The following is a 21,928-nucleotide window of genomic DNA, read 5'->3' on the forward strand; positions in this document are numbered from 1 at the left end:
AATCCCTTTTGCATACCTCATACCTTCTGCATACCAACTTGGGGATGGCGTGAACGGCGCCGAGGTAGGCGCAACTTGGAACGCCCGACAGCCTGGGTTCGAGCCTCGCTGGCTGCTCTTTTTATTTTATTTTTATTTTTATTTCCTTTCCTCTTTTTATTCCTCTTGATTTCAACGCCAGCTTCCATCCTTGACTGCCTCAACTTCTGCTAACTGCTTTCTCTAGGGCATGGTCAAGAACCTGGTCGAAAAGGGACCTCTCTCGAAGCCCCTGATAGTCTACAACAGGACCCAATCCAAAGCCATTGACCTTGCAAAGACTCTATCACAGCAGATAATTCCTGTATCAACAGTCAAAGAGGCAGTGGAAAAAGCTACTATTATATTCATCTGCCTTGGTGATGACCCTGCTGTCGAGAGCACCATCGACACTGCCTTGAAATCAACAGATGTCAAAGGTAAACTGTTTGTCGACTGCTCTACAGTCGCTCCAGATACAACCAGGCGCCTGGCCCAACTCCTTGAATCCTCCGGTGCCTCCTTCGCTGCCTGCCCTGTATTCGGGGCACCGTCAGCAGCAGAGGCAGGAACCCTGGTCTGTGTCCTTGCCGGGCGCAAGGAATCCGTTGAACGCGTAAAGCCCTTTTGCACTGGTGTGATGGGCCATGCTATCATGGACCTATCTACAAAGTCAGAGGACCCAGGAAAGGCTTCCATGCTAAAGGTCCTTGGCAACAGCGTGATATTCCGGATGGTTTCTGCAGTCTCTGAAAGCCTGGTTGTTGCTGAGAAGTCTGAGCTTGGCGTCGAGGCAATACATTCTTTCCTCGAACTCTTCTTCCCAGGGGCGGCTGTGGCTTACTCGAACAGGATGGTATCTGGCATGTATCACACGCTGGAAGAACCTCTTTTTGCAGTGGACTTGGCGCGAAAGGATACAAGACATGTCATGGATATGGCGAAGGCTGTAGGTGTCAGGATGAAAGGCGTGGAGGTGCTGGACGAAGCATTACAAGCCGCCAAGTCTCATTCAGGAGCAAAGGGAGATCTGTCTGCTATCTACGGTGTCGCAAGACAGGATGCCGGATTGAAGTTCGAGAACAATCAGTTAGGGCAAGGATCATATAAGGAATAACCTGAAAATTTTTTGGGATTAATGAATTAGTAAATTATTCTATTTGCTAATTAACTAGCCAGCTAGGTATCATAAAAGTATTTACTTGTGGCGATACAACTATCGGTCACTTAGAGAGGATGAAATGTTCGTAGGAGTAGTGTTTCCTGTCGTTGAGACCCTTGAGAGGCTATCTTCTCCGCCTCTTCCAAGGCAAAGAGCAAGGTACTCGACCGAACTACGAATTCTAGCACAATATTAGTGAAATTAAAAGCAATGAAAGGTCTTAAAAAGGAGGGTGGGCTTACCGTCAACCTCAATTGTGTAATATACTATGGACTCTGCTAGGTTGGCAACTCCACGCAGGAACCCGCAGCTAGCCACCTCTCGAGTACTACCAATATGCAAGCTTAGTCCGGAATTCATGTTTGGGTCCACCCACCGGACATCCTGCTCAGTCAGACAGTGGTCGTCTTCATCGTCGAGTGGATGGTAGTCTGAATCAGAGTCGCCTTCGTAAGGGTCAGTGAAGTGTCGCGGTGCGTTCAAAATGGGCTGTTGAGCAAGCCAGTCTCTCCGAAGCCGCACAACTCCCTTGGAGACTTTAACACCGGAAGGCAGACGGTCACCAAAAAGCTGGGCGCTCACACAGACCTGCGAGAAAGGCTCTGCCGAATCCACGAGGAGTCTAAAGGGTGTAACTCGACCCTGGCTGCCTATGGAGTTTTTGCGTTGAGCCTTGAAGCCCCCCTTACTGATTCTGTTCTCATTCAAGATACCCCCTATTCTCCCAGCATCATCGGCTTGGTCGTCTACTGTGAAGACTTTCCAATCCGGCGAAATTCGCGATTCAAAATGCTGCATTACCTTGAACCGGGTGTATTGCTCTCTTAGGACACCCAGGTCACCAATTGAGAAGACATGGTCCAGAGATAGCAGTCCTTCGAGCTCCTCAGGGTGTTCGCTCGGGGTATGGGGCAATGTCCTGGTATCAAGGTATGTTCCTATTGTGCGACCCTGCAGTGCGACTCTGGAAGGGAGATGGCAATCCAGTCGAAGAGTATAGTTCCCCTTCAGCTGCCGTATGGCCGAGAGCCGGCGACTGAGTATATGGCAGATGATGTTGTAGAACCGAGAGGACACTTTAGTCCACGGCAAAAGCTCACGCGAGGGGAATACTTCTAAGACAGTGAAGAGAAGCTATAGATCCAAGAAGCGTTAGTTGTCAACCTTTCACCAGGCTGCTGTGTCTATTTCAGAGGCAATGGCATACCTCATAAGGAAGCGTGTATATAGGCGTCGAGCCACCGCTAATAATGGACTCCATATCTCTTGTCGTTTGTTGCGCCCTGGCAGTTATTTAGATCGAAAAACTGAACACCGGCGCCGAAATAGTTTGACCACGTTAAAAACAAAATATGAACGTTGCGTGGAGAAAGAAGGAAGAAAAAGAAACAGACAAAAAGAGAAAAGGAGAAAAGGAACAGCCCAAGCGAGCCGGTTAAATAGTCAGGCTATTCAACCAACAGGCCCGGCGGTTGCTTCACCTCCCTTTTCGCGCTTCCTTGTGATGTCTCTTTTTTTTTCTTGCGCTGGAACTCGCCGCCAAGAGCCAAGTGTAAGCGGAGGATTAGTCATCCGCCTTGTAAACACTCTGAAACCGCCTGCAGAGGCCAACCTTCCAGCCTGACTGGTTAACTAACACTACTAGGAATAAGTCGACCTCGCCTGGTCGTGTCAAGCATTCGTCGCCCGTCTTAACCTGGTCGCGATGAGCTTCTTCTCACGACGGAGAGGGACCGTTCACCCCTCTAGGCATGGCCCGGCGTGCCCCTGAGTATGGTATGGATAATGGCGGAGATACGTAGGGTGCGCCGTCGAGGTTTATCGTCAAACGCGAGATTTCGCACGAGAGTTGCTGCCGCTGATGACCAATGTGGCCCTGGCTAGATATCGAACCCATGCATATCCATGCGTCAGCTGTCATGGGCCCCCTTTTTTCTGGGGAGTTTGCTCGTACCACCTCACGGGACGGTTCGAGTTGGGCTCTTTCAACTGATAGCCCTGCTTATCTCTCTTCTCTGCTCTAGACTCTGACTGCCGGAAATGGCTGCTTCTTCCATGATCTCTGTTGGCACACATCGCCTTTTCATATCCATAAGTGGGGCCCCGCGGTCGGCCAGGGACCCTATTGCCGTCATTATAGCCGGGGCTGGGGATGTCTCCTCTTCACACGTTGCGGTTGAGAGACTAGTGGCCCCCTTCTGCGGAATTGCCTTGTATGACAGGTCTGGCCTTGGTCGCAGCGAGGACGGACCTCAGAAGCACACAGCCGCCGTGGCTGCCACTGAGTTGCATACACTCCTCGATCGAGCAGGAGTTCATCCGCCACTTATACTCGTCGGCCACTCCTACGGCGGAATAGTGGCGCGCGAGTACCTCCACCTATACCCAAACGATGTAGCGGGTATGGTTCTTTCGGATGCTGCTACAGAAAGAGCCACCCAGTATTTTACGATACCAGACCCTAACATCGCAGCGGTATTGGGATCCCTCAAGTACTCGCAGGTTACCGGGCTAAGAGACAATTCAGTACTGACTCGTGACGAATGGAGAACGCGGGCTGCGGATATTGCTCGGGGTGGAGTAGCCGCCCAGGCTGAAGCAGCAGCGTCTATAGAGATATGCGAGACTCTCGGGCAAAAGGAGCAATACAGAAGATGTGCCATGGGTGCCAAACCATTGAGTGTAATCCGCTGCAACAGTGCAAGGGACTACGAACGGATCTATGAGAAGGGTGTCGAGGCAGGAAATGGTACTGAAGAGCAGCAACGAAAATTTAGAGAGCTCTTGGATAGATGGGATGATATTGACCGCTTGTTAAAGGAGGAACAGCTTCAGCTGTCATCAAGGAGTCGACTGAGACACGTCCCTGATTGTGGCCATAACATCCATCTCATTCGACCGGATATTATTGCACAGGAAATACGGTGGGTGAAGGAGGTGATCATAGAAGAATCCCAGCCTTAGATACCCCTTTACTAACATTATTTTCACTGTACGTTGCTTGCTTTAATTAATACCCATAGGTGTATAGGGCGTTTTATGCCCATTACATGAAATATTCAATACCATGAGATGGTTGCAATAATATCTGAAGAGTTTTATCCTCGGGCGATTGCTGATGATATCAAACTGATTAAAGAATAATTTGTTTAATGAACCAGAGCGTCCCTATAGACTATTTATGTCACGTCAGCCAAGGATAGCCAAGCTTTGTGTGTAAGCAGCGGGCCAATAAAAAGGATATAAAGTTTTCTAAGCCAGCCAATGAAATGATTTCCAGGTCTATAACCCAGGCTTTTAGCTTTTATGGAGCTTCAACGCTTCAACTCCCCAAAGCTGCTGAAACAACATGAACGACTCAGACCTGAATGCCAACAATGCCAAAACTCCGCACACTTCCCTTCTGGCTGGCTGTTAAAGTGTTTATCAGACGCATTATATACAAGCTGAAGACTCCCCTTAATTTACGGGGGAGTATTGCTATTCTTCGACACAATCACAAACATCCATATCTCACGCTTCTCCGCCTTTTTATTCCGTGGCCGACATGGCGGTTTCCGTTACCAGAGCCGGTACCCGCGAAGGAAATGTTAGGAAACGAAGCCCTGATGAACCGCCGGCGTCGCAGTTTCAACCAGTATATGTCTGTACCTATTTGGCGTATACGGGATACCCCCTTACGCTCCCTCCACCGGCTATACGAATCCATGGCTTCTGGTGAATATACCCCTATAGGCCGAGAGACCGAGTACTTTTGGTACAGGGGTTGGCCACTCGAGACAATCGAGGACCCCCAGGATCCGGATCCTATTCGATACGCGATTATTGCATCTCTTGTAGAAGAGCTTGTCTCTGCATTCAACTGGAGGCTAAGCCTAGGAATGAGGAGAAATCACCAACACGTGCTTAGAAGCTCCGATGATGACCCATACCCGCCGTATATACCACTATCTGGCCCCAGGTGGACTGAGCATGTGCCTCCGATCATGCCAGAACACCTAGAACGTCTACCACTGGGGTTTACAAATGAAGAGCACCAGCTCGTGCTTGAAGAGAAAGGTTGCAACAAGATATTTCTGAAACGCAATATCGTTACTAATGTTGGCTGGCTCTACACTATATGAGAAGTAGGTACATTGCTCTTTCGTACCCCAAACGTCGTTCTAATCTTATATATCTTAGACTCGTGGTGATCAGCCCTACCAGCGAAGAGCAGGCTTGTATAATTTCTCAACGCCAACTCCAACTATCTAAATATCTCTTCATGGTACTTATCGCGATATGCGGTTGCGATGAGTTCCATAACTTGATGATCTGGCAGCACATCAAAGGAGTTGACATTCAATGTACGGATATATTCGCGGTCGAGCGGCCCATCCTGCCGTTCCCTCAGACATTTAAGCATTGCTAGACAATCGTTCATGTCGAATTCAGCCTTTCGGCTTCGATCTACCGCATAAATCCTCCTAATTTTTCGTTCCACTGCCCACTCCATTGGGGCTGCCAAAAGAACGAGGTTCTCCCCTTTGAATAGGACGATATTCTGCTCCTCTGCCTTACGAAAGAGCTCCTCTCTTGTGGAGCTTGTCACGAATAAGGCCACGTCCTCATTTGCCCACTCCGTGTCGAAGAAGAGCCGCTCGCCAATCTTAAATATCGCTTCTTTAAGTGGTCTTTGGATATCTGGGTCTTTGGCCCATTCTGGCTCCAGCAGGTAGTCGAGATCTCCGGTCGAATTTCTACTCTGGAGATACATCACGGCCAGGAAACCTCCGGCGGCAATCATGCGAATAGGAGCGAATGCCGCAATCATTTCGTTCTTCCCCATTTCCTCGTCCAATGCCTTCAGGCCTAGTCGTCATATTAGCGACGGTGATCGAAAGTACTATGTAGGTCTTCATACCTTGTTCAAAGTCCCGTTTATCAAGGTAGCTTTTTTTCTCGGGTGAAGCCATCATCTAACCGCTGACCGTTAATTGTTCAGGTAACGCATCTGTCCATATCACGGAGCAACCCGTAGGCTGAGGAGACACAAGGGACCTGTTGACAGACGCAGAAGGCATCGAAAGACATTATTTGACTGGTTCTTAAAGCCTAGGTATTGCAGTGGCCTAGGTTTAAGAGAGTATTATAATTAGAAGTAAGGAGGAAAGAATAAAAATATCAGAGTAGCGCATTAGGCCAGCCCCAGGTAGAAAGCGAAGTGTTCTCCCCCAAGAGAGAGCTTTACCCGTTGTGGTTAGGTTAGTTAACTGCCTCGGCGGCGGGTCCACTTGTTAGTTAGCAAGCGTGGCATCAGCGTCAACTTAAGCATGTAGGTGTCAGCATCGACTGTCAACAGAAGTACTATCAGTACTTGGTAGTTATTTGGATACAGCTCCTCACCTACCAGACCACAGACACAATGGCTCGCCTGAGCTACCTTCTCCTCGCCTCCCTCTCCGTCTTCAATGGCGTCCTCGCATCCAAATCTGCCGTCTTGGACCTCACTCCTCAGAACTTTGATGACGTTGTCATGAAGTCTGGCAAACCAGGTCTTGTCGAATTCTTTGCTCCATGGTGTGGGCACTGCAAGAATCTTGCCCCCGTCTACGAAGAGCTCGGGCATGCATTCGGGGCAAACAGCGAGAAGGTGTATATCGCGAAGGTCGACGCTGATGCCCACCGACCTCTAGGCAAGAGATCTGGCATACAGGGCTTCCCCACGCTCAAATGGTTTGATGGCAAGAGTGATAAGCCAGAGGACTATAGCGGTGGAAGGGATTTGGAGAGCTTGAGCGAGTTCGTTGCGAGCAAGACCGGCCTCAAGCCTAGGTTGAAGAAGGCTCAGCCCACCGAGGTTATGATGTTGACCGATTCTACTTTTGATAAGACCATTGGTGGTGATAAGGACGTTTTTGTTGCTTTCACTGCCCCTTGGTGCGGACGTATGTTGACCGGCTCTCCTCCTAGACATGATATTTTACTTCGTTGATGCTAACAGGCTACTTAAACAGACTGCAAAACCCTTGCTCCAACCTGGGAGACTTTGGCCACCGATTTCATCCTAGAGTCTAATGTTATTATTGCAAAAGTCGATGCTGAAGCCGAGAACTCCAAAGCCACGGCCAGGGCCAACGGTGTTTCTTCTTACCCAACCATCAAGTTCTTCCCTCGTGGCTCCAAGGAAGCCGTTGCCTACACTGGTGGACGCACCGAGAAGGACTTCGTAGACTTCTTGAATGAGAAGTGCGGAACTCACCGTGAAGTTGGAGGTGGTCTGAACGACAAAGCTGGTACAATTGAAACCCTTGATGCCATTGTTGCCAAGTACATCTCCGGAACCAGCTTCGAGCCCATGGTTAAGGAGATCAAGGAAGCTGCCGGAACCCTCTCGGCCAAATATGCCGATTACTACGTCAAGGCTGGAAATAAGTTGCAAGAGAATGCCGAATATGCTCAGAAAGAGCTTGCTCGTCTGCAGCGTATCTTGAACAAAGGAAATCTTACTCCTGAGAAGATTGACGATTTGGTTTCTCGAAGCAACGTCCTCCGTCGGTTCCTAGGTGAAGAGAAAGCCAAGGATGAGTTGTGATTATTTTCAACTCATTCTAGTTGCAACTCATCGTTTATTGTTACCTGCAGGGAAGGCTTTATATTGAATCCAAAGCAAAGGGACTGATCGCTTTTATGCCGTTGTATGGCTATGGAAAATTGCTTATATGATTAGACGCTATTTTATTGTCTATGTAGCGATGACTTTTTTTTAAAAAAAATACAGCTTTTTTTTTTTCTCGTGACATTTATCAAAATGAACATTCAACGGGGTATCTAAGTGGCTAAGTAATAAGTCCAAATAATCCGCCATTCATGAGAGGCATAACCGTAAGTAGGCTCTAGCCTTCTGATGCAAGTTTGACGGCCGTATTATTATTATTCTGAGTGATCCTCTTCAATGACCTCTCTGCTATCATGACTTGGCGTATCAAGTCGAAATCCCCAGCACCATGAGACGGTTATTGCATTATTACTCAGTAACAATGATAGCATAAAGTTTCAAGCCGAGTGGGTAGAATCACGAGCGGAAGAAATCGAGTTCTCAAGCTCGTCAATACGCCGCGACATATCATCCACTAGAAGTCCTCATCCCATTAGACTATTGGTCCAGAATGGTCGAATGACAGGCGTCTCGAGCAAAGTATGGTAGCATGTAGGGGACATTCTCTCACATTTCCCTAGTATTTCTGTAGAGACGTTCTCGAAGCGATTTTGCAATTGGTCTAGCAGCTCGTCAACTGCAGTCACGAGTTGTTGGGCACTGCTCTCATCCGCTACCTATCAACAGAAACAATATAAGTTAGCAGATCATACTCAACATACCACTGGGAACTCGGATGCTAGGGACATCTATAACTTACTCCTTGCTGTGAAGTCTGCTGGTCATCATTGGGGGATGCGCCGTAAGAGTCGCGGTTTGTAGTACTCATTATTTCCACTTCTGTAAGGCGCTAAGAAATAGCCTATGATGCAATCCTCCCGCCAAGTATAAAGATTCTGAGACAATAAATCGCAGAGGACGACAAGGAAATATATTTAGCTTGTGTCTTGATCTTGATGTGTTATTCGTCGCGGGTCGCAACTTCTCAGCAGAAGCGTTGAAGTGGGAATCAGATAAGATAAGATAAGATTTGATTATTAATACATACTAACCGTGTTTGATATAGCTTCATGTCCAAAATTTTCTAAGCAAAAGCAAAAGATTTGATGATAGCAAATTCGCTTTGGCGCACCAGGAACGCATTTCTTTTTCTAATTCTTCCCCGAAGAGTACTGGTTTTCTTCATAAAGCGTCAATAATAATTGAAAACTAACCATGGCGAAGAAAAGCAAGCTCCTTTCTGCACTGGACGCGCACAAAGGGCGCAATTTCGAGCTAGAACACCAGAGAAAGCTGCAAAAGGCAGCACACAAGAGGAAGGAGAAGCAATTGAAAAAGACCGGGGACGAGGAAGAAGAGAAGGAAGATACTGAGCAATTGGTAAGATAATTAGCCACTTGGCCCTTGAGTAAGACACGTGGAATAGCTGTTAACATGTATTGTGCGCACAGAAAGACGTTACCCTTTTAAATGGGAAGGAAAAGTCAGATACCAAAACCAGTACAAAGAGCCAGCGAGATATGAAGAAGTCCAATAAGAGGGATGAAGACAACGAGAATGTAGAGGAAGAGGAGGAGGAGGAAGAAGAAGAAGAAGAAGAAGACGACGACGAGGAGGTGGAAGCTGGCGCAGAAAACGAAGATGGAGACGAGGAAGAGGAGGACGAAGAAGAAGATGAAGAAGACCGCGAAGACGAAGAAGATATCCCACTCTCAGACCTCTCTGGTGACGAAGCTACAGACGTTATCCCTCACCAGCGGCTAACGATCAACAACTCCACTGCCATTCTAGCCTCCCTGAAGCGAGTTACCCTCATAAACGACCAAATGCCATTCTCTGAACACCAAACCCTTACCTCCACAGAAACCATGGATGTCCCCGATCCAAATGATGATCTGAACCGCGAGCTTGCATTTTATAAAGTCTGTTGTGCTGCTGCGAAGACAGGACGAGCGCTATTGAAAAAAGAAGGAATTCCATTTTCAAGGCCTACAGACTACTTTGCTGAGATGGTGAAGGACGACGAGCATATGGACAAGATCAAGAAGAAATTATACGAAGAAGCAGCTAGCAAGAAGGCTAGCGCGGACGCGAAGAAGCAGAGAGACCTGAAGAAGTTCGGGAAACAAGTACAAATAGCCAAAATGCAAGAGCGACATAAGGAGAAGAGGGAAACTCTGGAAAAAATTAACGAGTTGAAAAGAAGTACGTTTTATGCCCCTTACTATTCTATCCCTTATCTAAGTGAATTGTTGCATGGAAATACTAACGTGACATGTTTGAAATACAGAACGCAGAGGTGCAGGTAATGGCGAGGCGGAGGAGAGCGAGCTCTTTGACGTTGCGCTTGAAGAGTCAAGCAAGTCTGATTCCCGCCGCGGAGGTCGAGGCAAGGACGGCGAAGGATCACGCTCTAAGAGACAGAAAAAAGATGCAAAATTTGGCTTCGGTGGTAAAAAGCGCTTTGCAAAGAGTGGTGACGCTATTTCTAGTGGTGACCTGAGCTCATTCTCTACCAGTAAAATGAAGGGGAAGAAAACAGGGGCAGCGAAGAGGTTAGGAAAAGGCAGACGTCAAGCAAGACGATAGGAAATATAGGATACCCAATTCCATCGCTTGAAACTGCACCTTGTTTTATATTGTAAACGTGCCCGCCTAGGCTGGCAACAAAAAGTTGGGACGTGATAGCGTTGAATTACTGTGTTTACATGGGCTCTGGTTAAGGAGTAAATATTGCTTGGAGCATCATTGATTATACAAGCTTGATATCTTTTTCAGCGGGGGCATACTGGCCGCATACAAGCGTGATATATCCAATAAAATAAACGGCCAACAGTATTTGCATCTCCCCTTAGGGGAGAAACAGATATATCCCAACTCTTAGCTCCGTGACAACAACCTCAGAAGACCAAATAGGACGTCTGCTACATATATGGGACGCGGCCCGACGACATGTGTCCACTGCATTCCGTACGTATTCGGAAGCAGGTGAGCGCAGCGGCATGCTGGAAGTCGATTTGAGAGGATTTGAAGCCATCTGAAGGCAGCTATCTTGCATCCCAGTTCATGGCGTAGTGGCGCCTGGGATGAAGACATCCAAGCAAGTAAACGCATCACTGGTCTATAGAGGCAAAGCAATTGAGCTTTCCTCGCAGCGAGTATGAGTGCTTGCGGTATGTGATCTTTCATATGTCCATATTTGTGAATGTAGGATCAGGATCAATAGGATCTCCCATGATATCTGGAAGCGCAGGACCGCCTAAACCGCGGATACGGCTTAACAAGTTGTTGACTGAGACATTGACGTTGAGTCGTTGCTCTGCAAAGACCAAGTCAAGTTTTGACTGGGTGTCATCTGCGTGGACGAGGTTATGATCATCAATTGCTCCCTTTGATCTCTTCAATGTAGCTCTTGGTATTTGCTTGCCACAGCCGGTAACAGGACAAATCCATGTGTCTGGTGGAATGTTTCCGTTCACTACTGCAGTGCCGTTCTTGTCATCTTTGCTAGCCTCTCCATCAGAGTATGGATGACCTTGATTTTCCGTAGGCGAGGATTCATGAAGCAATTGTGCTCCTCCTTTTGTTGGTGTGTCTTCTGCAACAAGAATATCCTCCATCTCTTCTTCAGAGTCCACAGAGGCGTAGTCCCGATTTCGTTTACCCGCCTTTTCAGATGTCTTTGGTCGAAGGATTGATTTGCGGTTTCTCCGCTTTCGATTCTTCTTCACTCGACCTTCGTCCTCCTCGTCCTCTTCTGATTCTGGGCCTGATTCGGATGCGTCTACATTCTGTCGGCGTCGAAGAGGCGTTGCGCCAACTGGTGGAATATCTTCGAGTTCCGTAGCCTCTTTCAGTTGCCGATAAATTGCTCTTCGATGCCAGTCCGAGGAGGCGGTACCCTGCGCTTCATCCATAAGATTTATCACACTCCCGGCCCGTGAATTTACCAGGTTGATTGCATCCTCCAAAGAGCTCATCTCGTATTTCTCCAGCAATTCCTCAGCCACGCTCTTCAAATGTAACTTCCGCTGAGCCAACAATCCCGCATCTTTCATTTCCAGGATAATCTCGAAAATGGCATTGGCCTGAGAATTTTCTTCAGCGTTATCTCTAGGAGGGGAGTTCTCCATTACCACGTCTGATTTCGAGTCTTCCTCCGAATGGGGATCGTTAAACAAGTCCTAAAGCATTGTCAGATACCATTATAGAATGAAAGTCACGGCAAGGGTTTGGTACCGGAAACTCTTCACGTAGATGAGAATATACCAAGGTGCTAGGCCAGTCAATGTCCTCTTTCCCTTGAACCATTTGTCGAATGAGAAATTCATGATGCTTGTTGAAGACCTCCAACGATTCTTCGGCATCCTCACAGGCGCCATGCGTGTGCCGTGTATACTACCATCGAGTTCATCCATCAGTGTGTCCATCTAACAAGGCAGGTAAACAGTGGGTAACAGACCTCATCCAGCAAGAACTCCCAGGTCAATTTTTTCCGGTTCTTTCCCTTCCGCTTCTTAGGCTGGTGCTGATCAACTAGGAAATAGAGCAGATCAACAGCTTCAACAACCTCCTGGAACATAGGCTTGTAGCCCTTCGCAGGAGATATCGAGAACCACCCCGCATCGCCAGCTGCCCAGATTCCAACTCCACCATCACCATCTTGCCCATATGCATAGTGCGTCACATTTTGAATGACCACGCGCTTTTGAAGGTAGTCGCCGTCGAGAACTAAATGGAAGAGAAGGGGCAAATTGTCAGCGCGGAAGTTTCATTTGACTGAGAGGGGTGGGTGAATTGTAGATTCCGGCAGTCGACGGAGTTAACATGGAGTTCGCATTCCCCTTACCGAGAGATTCTTGACCTTCATCAACTTCCTCGAGCTGACCGGTAACCATCAAGGGGTTATCCTCTGACGCAGAGAGGATGTTCGCATAGCGCGTCTTGCCAGGAATGTAGACCTTGACGTCCTTCAAGCTGAACTCCTCCCAGTCATTTTCATCCGTCAAGCCGGGATCCTTGGAAGCTAGGACTTTTTCTATGCGTGCTGTCATGTCTCCGAAACCACCATGATGGCGAATAGTGTCAACGCAAAGCTCGCGATGCCCTGGAAGCTGTCGATTGTTTGAGATAGAAAGAGTCGCATCGGACATTCTGATAAACAAGGTTGTGGTCACGTAATTACTGTAATCTACCTCTATCTACATATGTTTGTTTACAAATACGGGTATGTAAGTTACAAACTAAACCTTCTGAGTTGAACTTCAAAGCTTCAAGTTGAGTTGCAGCTTTCAACTTTCTCGCAGCACCAATTACACGGTATATCTGCTTTTTGTCTGACAGATATCGGGGATTTTACTGGCTCTAACAAGGTGCAACAATATTGCCCATGAGAAATCCTTTCCTCGATGAGCTTTCGCCGCCTGAATTTGAAGCTTAAGTTCGCAATGTCTGAAGCTGCCAGAACTATGGACGGCGTCTTTGGTCAGTTTGCTACATATGAGAATTAAGCCCTTGAGATCGCTACTGACAGTATGATTGTATAGCTGTCCACAAGCCCGCAGACATCACCTCTGCACAAGTCCTCCGTGACCTTCAGAGACAGTTCAACAGATCTGATTTCTTCAAACCGTGGCTAGCGGCCGAGCGCCAGAGATTACAAGACGAACCGTCTTGGAAAAACCGTCGCCGAGGAAAGAAGTCAAAATGGATAGATGTCAAGCTTGGACATGGTGGGACTCTAGATCCAATTGCGACAGGAGTCTTGATAACGGCAGTTGGCAAAGGCACCAAGCAGCTCAATAACTTCCTTGCATGCACAAAAACATACGAGGCTGTCGTTCTCTTTGGTGTAGCAACGGATAGCTATGATCGTGTTGGAAAAGTGGTTAGCAGAGCACCCTATGAGCATGTCACAAGAGAAAAAGTTGAAGAGGCATTGAAGAAATTCCGCGGCAAGATTATGCAAAGGCCATCTATATTCTCGGCATTGAAGGTCAATGGAAAGAAGCTATATGAATATGCGAGAGAAGGCAAGGAGCCACCTGCTGAAATATTAGAAAGACCTGTTGAGGTTTCCAACCTTGAAATTGTGGAGTGGTATGATGGAGGCTCCCATAAGTATGTGTGGCCTACGGAAGAAGCCGAAGGGCCAGAGAAGGACATTGCGAAGAAAATGCTAGCAAAGGGTTCAACTCTGGAAACTGAGCCAGCCAGCAACTCTACGAATGATCCCGTCGCAAGTGAAACGTTAGACCAGAAAGAGGGAACGAGTCAAAAAAGGAAAACTCCGCCTCCATCAGATACGGCAGACAATGAACCAAAAGAAGATAGAAAGGAAGGGGAAACAAGCCTTGCAGCGAAGAGGCAGAAGCTGGACACTGAAGGCCAAGGGGAGCAAGTTACCACTATTGAAGAAAAAAAGCTACCACCTACAGCACCTGCAGAGGAGGAAGAACCATCACCAAAACCACCGGCGGTAAAATTGACAATGACTGTGTCTTCAGGGTTTTATGTCCGATCTCTGTCTCATGATTTAGGCCTTGCCGTTGGAAGCAATGCTATTATGAGCGAGCTAGTCAGGACACGACAGGGGGACTTCGAACTATCGCCTGATAAGACTCTCGAGTATTCAGACATGGAAGCCGGTGAGAGTGTATGGGCACCCAAGCTCCAACGATTCTTAGATGAATGGAAAAATAAGGGTTCCGAGCAAGAGGAGCAGCCTGAAGATAAGTCTGTTGCAACAGATGAGAAGCAGGAAGCAGAAGATTAAGATTCCGTCTGTGTATACAATTACCTTACATAGATTAATAGATGTAAATAGACACATATTAACAAGCCACAGTGGATATATGTATGGTATGCAACATAGCAAATTGAATTGCAAGCAGAATCTTCAACGGTAATGCATGTCTGTCTATATTTGAAGGGGATAAACAGGAGAAACACGATCAAAAGGAGCTGAATCGCCAACCCAGAACAAAACACCCTCAAAAAAAAGCACAAGCGGAAGAGCAGAAACAGTTCAACAGAGGAAAGTAGATGGTATAATGGATTTTGATCCCGGCGACGAGAATCAAGTAAGGACGGACGCCAAATAGGAAAAAGGCACACAAGAGACTGGTATAATAAATTAGGGACAATAGCGAGTGGGGAAGAAGTGGGAAATAAAGAGATAAATGAGCCAGGGCACAGATTAAAGAAGAGCGCAGAGAGAGGATTCGATAGAATGACGACCCTGATTATTTTTTTTGTCCGGTGGAGGCGGATGGGGAAGGGAGGGTACACAACTTCAAGGAGAATCAATCGGAATATTGAGAATAGTATGTGAGGCAAGTAGATGGATGGGATAGACTGAAGGAATAAATGGCGAAATGAGGGTGCGTGTGGAGAGATTGGGTAGAAATAAAGAGTAAATGAAGGGAAATATGGCGCAGAGGCTTGAGTTCTGGAGGAATGTTTGCTTCACCTGAGGTTCTTCCAAAAAGCATCTTATCCGGGTCAACGGTGTTTGTTTCCCAAGAGTTTGTGGTGATAGACCAAAGAGGTTATCCAGACGCACAAGAAGGCCGGAGAGGAGGATAAGGAAAGAAAGCTATCAACGACGGTCGAGGAGGTCGGGGAGGAGGTATGAGTTGGGTTGTGGAGCCACCAGAACAGGATATCATAATATCATATAACTCATGAAATGGACGGGGTCGCAAATTATCGAAATTAATCACCTGCGGGGTGTACTTTAGATCAGGTAGAAGGTAGTAGATAAGGAACGCAAAGGAAAAATCGCAACGAAAGGAATATGCGAAACGAACGCAATTTTGCAGCGGGGGTATTAAGGAGAGGAAGGCGAGGCTGGTCTTTTGAGGGCGATTATTGGGTATAAGCGTGGTGGGCATCGATCAAGGCTGTTAATATTGGTCAGTAAAGGAACGATCAAGTTGAAAGTCTGATTGAGGGGGGGTTTATTTGATTGACTTACTTTGGAGAGTTAGACTCTGTCCTTGCTTTGATTCACAGGCGCATTGGAGTGTATTTCCATCACAGAAATCAAGGAGGATGCTATTAGGCAGCTCCTGTCTATCATGATCAGGTACATACGGTCTTCGGAATTCAGAAAGGTGGTAGCGCTTCACGGTGTTTCGAGGGTTCCCGTCGATTGTTCCGGGAGTGAGAATCAAATATCCGCTTTCATCGACTCGCATAAATCTACGCTTCCACAAGAGGGTGTCAGGGAATTGAACATTGACTTCACCGACGTCGACGACATGAATTGGTGTGCTGTTACTGGCTGGAGATTCTTGTATCATTGGTGTTTGAGGGGGAGCTGGGCCCTTTTGATCTTTGGCTGTCGATTTCCGTAGGGGATTCGTGGTAATGGAGGACATGCGGCGAATGATTCGTGACTTGCGAGACCCCTTTTTGTCTTCCTTTGTCTCATCTATGCTCTCGGCGTTGCCGTGTGCTGTGTCACTTGAGGACGGGGAGTGTACAGCGTCGAACATCGGTCGAGTGATGGGGGTTTTGTTTGTAGTATCGATGGAAGGGGACTTGGGTCCAGTAAACGAGTTTCGCTTAGAGCCTGCACCACTCGAACAAATCGAATGACGCTTTTCGGGGCTTCTGATACTCAGGTTGGAAGCTTGAGCTGACTTCTCACCGTTTTGCTCGACTGTGATCTCGCTCCGGTGAAGGTTCAGGGAGTTTGGCTCCGAGTCCGATGGATTGTCGGATGCACTGGCTGACGCACCACGTACGATTCTCGCAGTGACAGAAACTGATTTGGACTTGGGTCGGTTGGAAGACTTGGAATCGCCATTCTTCCCCGATGCAGCATCTGCAGCTTGTGGTAGAGCTAGGTTGCTGGGAGAAGGGGAGAGAGATCCCGGAGACTGAGATATAGAAGTACGCTTTCGGAATTTTTCGAAGGCAGAGGGGGAGGCAGACTTTTGTGGCTCAGGTCGGTTTGAAGCCTTGTCTGGTATCGCGCCAGCTTCTCGGCTCGAAAACATTTCCAGGGCCTTGATGCGTTTCGAGATGCCCGAGGAAACATTTACCTTTTTAGCAACGAGGACGGGAGCTGATTTTTCTGACTCAAAGAAAGCCCTGGATGAAGCAACACCGACTGGAAGGGCCTCGATATCCGATCTCACGGAGGAATTGGAGACCATGCGGGAACCGTTCCAACGGTCAGCAGAGGAGGCGCCCTTTCCACTGCTGCTTGTAGGCGTACGAGGAATAGTGATAGGTCGAGCCTCTTGCAGTGTTGCACTACCCAGTTCATCCATGAAAGAATCATCCGAAAGGAGTATATCCTCCTCAGCATTACTAGCGTTGGATGGGATTTGAATGGGGTCAAGCATTGCAATTCGCTTTTCCTTCTGGCTGGCCACTGCCGTATCAGCATCCTTGTTCGTGTTGGACTCTTCAGTAGCCTCAGGTGTGTTATCGGAGACCTCTCTATCGTCAACCTGGATGATTGGCGAAGGTACAGTGACGGGTGCCTCTTCAACTTTTAGTTCTGAATGCTCATCGGTCGTGCTTCGGGGTGTAGGAGTGTCCGAGCCCAGGTCAGATTCCGGCTCAGTCCCTGGGGCTGGAGCAGTAGAAGCAGCAGCAGCGGTTCCGTTGGCTAGGGCTGGAGCGTCTTCTTCTGTTTCCGCTTCCGGCTTGGGAGCATTATCGTCGACGGGGTCGGGGATCTCGTCAGCAATACTCGATTGAGAGGAGTTGGCGAATACGGTGTGTTTTGAAAGGGCGTCCGACTCCGTGTCCGACACGTTTCGTAGGGTTGAAGACGAGCTCGTGACCACTGAAGACTTTTCGATCGAGTGGGAAGTGACGGAGGAGGAGAGTGAGGCATCGAGAGAACCTTGCGGGAGGGTAGGAGGCGAGGAAAGGGAGCTGGAAGATTCTTCGACAACAGGTTCAACCATTTGGTCTGACATCTGGTCTGTCTGTGGTGAGGGAGCTGGATGAACAGCTGTCATCTTCGGTGCAGCGTATGCCACTGGTTTAAGGAGCTCCAATTCCTCAGGAGGTGTCTGAGGTGGTGTGGGCTCCAAGTCCACCTCCTTTTCAATAAGGGGAGCAGCAACAGATGAAACGTAGGCCTTCTTCTGCCCGACAGCGACTGAATGATGCGACGGGGATAGCTCAACAGCCGAATCAGGCGTTGACGCCTCGGAAGAAGGTGTTTGAACAGTCTCGTGCAGTTCTGGCGATGTTGTAATTTTTCTGCTCTCGACGACAGCTGTCTCTGCTTGTGGTGTGTTAGCAGCATCCTTGTCAATAGTTGGGCCCACAAATGCCGATCCTCCCTTAGGAGAAATTCTGCTAGAGATTTCCCCATCATCTTTCCTTTGCCCCTTTGCTTCTAGCAGTTGTTCTGGAGTTTTCGATTCAGCCTTCGATTCAGCCCTCTTCGGCTGTCGAGCCATTTGCTGTTTGCGTAGTTCTAGGGCCCGCATTAGACGCTGTTTTTCCGGCGTCATTCCGATGGTTGTAGCACAGCTTCTGATCGATCTCGGAGACGAAGGCGCGTTTCTCGAGAAAGATCCGATTAGCACTGGCGGCGGGACCAGGAGGGGAGGCACAGGAGGTACTGTCCCCTGAGTCTGGGCACCCGGCTGCTCATAGTCTGGCTGTGATTTGGGCCGCGATGTAGACTGCTTCCTCGACCGCATTCCCGCAGGGAGCGACGCAACCGGCCGAGGTTCATAAGATCGAGTCATGGAGCCTGCAGTCTTGGGCCGCCCACTGGCATCCAGTGACGGTCGTGGTCCAAGTCGTACTTTGGGTCTCCGAATGGTAATTTGATCCAGCTCGTGGAGAGACGGCCTGACTGACTGAGAGGAAGTTCGTGATTCGGGAAGCGGCTGAGATAGCTGGTCGAGAAGGTGTTGCTGAGGAATGCCATTTGCACGAGTTGGACTGCTCAAACCGGGGGCTGAGGGCAGTGGTTTGTGGGAGAGTGCCTCTGGAGCCAGCATGACACCGTCTGGCAGGCCCTTTGAAGGTCCGTCTCGCAGCATACTATGGCTAGGCACTGCGGTCGCCTCTGAAGTCCCGCTGAAGACGCTTCCTGCTCTACTATGGCTAGACGAGGTTGGGACACGCTTGATGCGCTCTTCCTCGTCCGGTCCGTTCTCCTCGGCATCTTCGGTGATTTCTCCAAGCCGTCGTTGTCGCAGCGAGCTCGTCGAGGAGGTCATGGAGCCCGATGCGGTGTGCAGCATGCAGGTGGATGAGAGCGCATTTTCGGTGAGTTCAGACGGGGTTGTAAGTGAAAAGACGGTATCGTGAGGCGAGAACCGGTCGAGAATCGACTGGAACTGGACAGTTATTCGAGCTATCGACGCAGAGTCAGCATTATCATGCAGGCGAGGGCCCCATAAGATGCGGTTGGTTGAGCAAGACGAAGCCGGGTATATAACTTCATCGAAACCCATACAAAAAGCCACGACCAAAATGATAATATTAATAAAAATAAAAATAACCGCGAAGATCGAAAATACCTTGGATGAGTCTCGAGATTCCTTCAGGCACGTATCTGAGTATGATCTTTCTCCGGCGATACTGTAGGAAGCCATACAGCGGCGATTTCTCCTCGTAGGCGGTTATTGTCGAGCGAATCTCCACGACGCCCCCGGTTCCCTTGTGCAGCAAAGCAACAACATCTCGCGAAACGTATTTTAGCAGGAACCTGGAGCCAGCGAGTCAGCAAGCGGCAGACAGATAGACGGATGACCATGAGTTGTCTGCATGCGTTGGTAAGGGCAGAGAGCCGCTCTTTAATAATAAGATGGAGAGGAACCATGGTTGCAGCGCCCAACTCAATTGCAGCAGGACTGGGGACAAGCAGAACTCACCATCCTCCGGCCTCAGCGAGCGCACTCTGGTAAGACTCGATGATAGAGGGATCATCTAACCCATTGAGCGACATGACGGGTTCTGCATTGGAATGGGATGTTTGCAGCGCCGGAAGGACGAGAGGGAGTGACACAGTCGGTCGGTTGTTGCAAGCAGCAGCAGAACAGGCCCAGAGTCAAGTCAGGGGGCAAGACGCCGTCCAGGAGGGCGTCCGAGGCTAGTCGAGAGTATACGAGGCCGGCGGCAGCGAGGACGGGCACGTCGAAGGCGCAGAGGCAGACGGAGAGCAGATGCAAGAAGAAGAAGAAAAGGCAGACGGCGACGGGGAAGAAGAAAAAGAACGAGGAGGTTGTTTTTCTGGTGGTGGAACCGCAGCCAGCACTTTTTTTTTCTTTACAACACCGCAGCTCAACCTCTCTCTCTCTCTCTCTCTCTTTTGCTTCTTTGCTTCTTTGCTTCTTCTTCTTCGACTTCGACTTCGACTTCTTCCTACGGTCTAGGGCTTTTTCTTTGATGGGCGGCAGGCAAACGGGCCTCGTTGCTTCTGCTCCCGGCGGCTCTGGCTGAAACACAGGCCGACTATCTATCACCATCTACTCCATACATACATGTACATGCACTGCTACAGCAACAAACAGCTACGGCGACGATGTGCCATCGCACAGAGGACAGACAGGCTCGCTGGCCGTCTGAAAAGCAGATCCTCGACGGCCCTACACGCACCCAAAGTGACATGTCACCGGTCTCGCCTGCGCAAACCCTGCTAGACGAGCCATTTCGACTCGGTCTCGCGCTGTGTGCGTGTCTATATAACTTCTAAAGGAATGGGACGACAGCAAACACGCAGGCCAGGGCCTTCCAGGGGGGGTACCTCTTCTCGACCTTTGTCATTCGCCTGTTCACAGGAAAGAATTCAGAAGAGAAAAAGAAAAAAATTAGACGAAGCCAGGTGGGAACGGGCATTGCAAAAAAGAAAAGGACAATAAAATATATATAATAATAACACAGGCGAAAGAGAGGGCGAGAGATCTGATCCACCCAGCGCTAAAGGGGATTGATTCATAACGCAACTCGCCAATCCTCGGAGGATAGATATAAATACTTTTTTGCCTCGATCCAGAGATTCTTCCTTTGATAGACAGAGATCCTGAAACCTGGTCCGGTTCCTGACCCAGCAAAGTCGCCTTCGATGGAGTAGGTGTCAACTCTGGCTGCGCGCTACAAGCCTACCCCCTGGACCTTGGAGACGCCTTTCACAAGCATATTACGACAGCGCATCTCATAGACCGAAAAGACTACCTGCTATTAAGTAGTTATATATTCTATACGGGGGGGGCCAGCAGAAGCATCGCCACAGGCAATTGGTCGGCCTCTGCAGATCGGCAGACGTTGTCAGGCTTCCCATGCCGCGCCCCAAATCTCGCTGCTTGCTGCCAAAGCTCCAGCCTCTGCCTACCATCGCCATCTCCCAATGATCGATCATGCTGGTTTCAATGCCGGTATTGCTTTTTCCTCTTCTTTTTCTCTTCCCACTCCCTCTCTTGGCCCCTCGCTGTTTGTTGGATCTCGACATGTACGACTTTTCTTTTTTCTGTTTAGCCACCTCCGCTGCCCGAGGCCCTGCCCGGATCCAAACTTGGATGCTCGGAGCGCGTGGGAGAGACGCCCTTTCCCCGATTTCCCCCCCTGGGTTAAGGCAGATTCAGCCGTCATCTTGCATGGCTTGCTGTCCCAGCTAGCAGGCCGTGTCTTGTCAGCCAACAGACCTAACGACGCTGCTAAAAAGGTATAGAGGTCTCCTGCAATCTCTCTCTCTCTGGTAAACGGCTCGAGCATAATTTATCTCTTGCCAGGGGCATAGCTTCAGCTTTCTTTTTCTTTCTTTTTTTTTTTTGGCTCCTCCCTTGGCTCCGTGTGGGGATACCCCGGTTGTCCAAGACGAACTCCAATTCAGTCAAAACAGCTCCATGAGATAGTTTCACAACCCCTCTAACACCTTACTCCTCCATTTCTGTGACGTCTTTACGTGGACGGTGTATAAGAGAGCGATCTTATCTACCGGGATGAGGCATGGTCAATCAGGGCGAGTCAGAGAATCCACAGGATCGCGGGGAAGCGCACAGAGTACAGCAGAGTACGAGGTCATCACGGTTCTCTGCAAGGGGGTGTCATCGTTAGTTCGCTGACTTGACTTTCAACGCTGCCAGGGGTCTGTCATGCACGTCAATCCTTCTCTGTCGTCT

At 48.9% G+C, this 21,928-nt stretch overlaps 11 protein-coding genes across 11 annotated transcripts; 7 read left to right on the plus strand and 4 right to left on the minus strand.

Moving 5' to 3' along the window:
* Nucleotides 1-226: 226 nt before the first annotated feature.
* Nucleotides 227-1,135, plus strand: TRV_06725 (oxidoreductase, putative; the record flags this gene model as incomplete). The annotated part of the gene is made up of 1 exon (XM_003019190.1): nucleotides 227-1,135. A coding segment is annotated over one exon (909 nt), but the record flags the coding sequence as incomplete, so codon positions are not given.
* Nucleotides 1,136-1,245: 110 nt separating this feature from the next.
* TRV_06726 (F-box domain protein) lies at nucleotides 1,246-2,441 on the minus strand (the record flags this gene model as incomplete). Its single annotated transcript, XM_003019191.1, has 3 exons — nucleotides 1,246-1,352; nucleotides 1,423-2,314; nucleotides 2,388-2,441. The coding sequence occupies 3 exons, from the start codon at nucleotides 2,439-2,441 to the stop codon at nucleotides 1,246-1,248; spliced, it is 1,053 nt and encodes a 350-aa protein (XP_003019237.1).
* Nucleotides 2,442-3,220: 779 nt separating this feature from the next.
* TRV_06727 (uncharacterized protein) lies at nucleotides 3,221-4,144 on the plus strand (the record flags this gene model as incomplete). Its single annotated transcript, XM_003019192.1, has 1 exon — nucleotides 3,221-4,144. One exon carries the CDS (start codon nucleotides 3,221-3,223, stop codon nucleotides 4,142-4,144), a length of 924 nt encoding a protein of 307 aa, XP_003019238.1.
* Nucleotides 4,145-4,557: 413 nt separating this feature from the next.
* Nucleotides 4,558-5,304, plus strand: TRV_06728 (uncharacterized protein; the record flags this gene model as incomplete). Its single annotated transcript, XM_003019193.1, has 1 exon — nucleotides 4,558-5,304. The coding sequence occupies one exon, from the start codon at nucleotides 4,558-4,560 to the stop codon at nucleotides 5,302-5,304; it is 747 nt and encodes a 248-aa protein (XP_003019239.1).
* Nucleotides 5,305-5,426: 122 nt separating this feature from the next.
* TRV_06729 (uncharacterized protein) lies at nucleotides 5,427-6,135 on the minus strand (the record flags this gene model as incomplete). Its single annotated transcript, XM_003019194.1, has 2 exons — nucleotides 5,427-6,031; nucleotides 6,084-6,135. 2 exons carry the CDS (start codon nucleotides 6,133-6,135, stop codon nucleotides 5,427-5,429), a joined length of 657 nt encoding a protein of 218 aa, XP_003019240.1.
* A 449-nt stretch (nucleotides 6,136-6,584) lies between these two features.
* TRV_06730 (uncharacterized protein) lies at nucleotides 6,585-7,754 on the plus strand (the record flags this gene model as incomplete). Its single annotated transcript, XM_003019195.1, has 2 exons — nucleotides 6,585-7,107; nucleotides 7,177-7,754. The coding sequence occupies 2 exons, from the start codon at nucleotides 6,585-6,587 to the stop codon at nucleotides 7,752-7,754; spliced, it is 1,101 nt and encodes a 366-aa protein (XP_003019241.1).
* A 1,278-nt stretch (nucleotides 7,755-9,032) lies between these two features.
* Nucleotides 9,033-10,406, plus strand: TRV_06731 (uncharacterized protein; the record flags this gene model as incomplete). Its single annotated transcript, XM_003019196.1, has 3 exons — nucleotides 9,033-9,197; nucleotides 9,269-10,022; nucleotides 10,108-10,406. The coding sequence occupies 3 exons, from the start codon at nucleotides 9,033-9,035 to the stop codon at nucleotides 10,404-10,406; spliced, it is 1,218 nt and encodes a 405-aa protein (XP_003019242.1).
* A 596-nt stretch (nucleotides 10,407-11,002) lies between these two features.
* On the minus strand, nucleotides 11,003-12,970 carry TRV_06732 (uncharacterized protein; the record flags this gene model as incomplete). The annotated part of the gene is given in 4 exon segments (XM_003019197.1): nucleotides 11,003-12,001; nucleotides 12,021-12,215; nucleotides 12,280-12,548; nucleotides 12,667-12,970. The coding sequence occupies 4 exon segments, from the start codon at nucleotides 12,968-12,970 to the stop codon at nucleotides 11,003-11,005; spliced, it is 1,767 nt and encodes a 588-aa protein (XP_003019243.1).
* A 294-nt stretch (nucleotides 12,971-13,264) lies between these two features.
* Nucleotides 13,265-14,592, plus strand: TRV_06733 (uncharacterized protein; the record flags this gene model as incomplete). Its single annotated transcript, XM_003019198.1, has 2 exons — nucleotides 13,265-13,301; nucleotides 13,364-14,592. The coding sequence occupies 2 exons, from the start codon at nucleotides 13,265-13,267 to the stop codon at nucleotides 14,590-14,592; spliced, it is 1,266 nt and encodes a 421-aa protein (XP_003019244.1).
* Nucleotides 14,593-15,778: 1,186 nt separating this feature from the next.
* TRV_06734 (GPI-anchored cell surface glycoprotein, putative) lies at nucleotides 15,779-19,264 on the minus strand (the record flags this gene model as incomplete). Its single annotated transcript, XM_003019199.1, has 1 exon — nucleotides 15,779-19,264. One exon carries the CDS (start codon nucleotides 19,262-19,264, stop codon nucleotides 15,779-15,781), a length of 3,486 nt encoding a protein of 1,161 aa, XP_003019245.1.
* A 517-nt stretch (nucleotides 19,265-19,781) lies between these two features.
* TRV_06735 (uncharacterized protein) lies at nucleotides 19,782-20,252 on the plus strand (the record flags this gene model as incomplete). The annotated part of the gene is made up of 1 exon (XM_003019200.1): nucleotides 19,782-20,252. The coding sequence occupies one exon, from the start codon at nucleotides 19,782-19,784 to the stop codon at nucleotides 20,250-20,252; it is 471 nt and encodes a 156-aa protein (XP_003019246.1).
* Between the last annotated feature and the right edge of the window lie 1,676 nt (nucleotides 20,253-21,928).

This window comes from Trichophyton verrucosum (genome assembly GCF_000151505.1).
Source record: "Trichophyton verrucosum HKI 0517 chromosome Unknown contig00791_1.f1.exp, whole genome shotgun sequence".
Classification (NCBI taxonomy): Eukaryota; Fungi; Ascomycota; class Eurotiomycetes; order Onygenales; family Arthrodermataceae; genus Trichophyton; species Trichophyton verrucosum.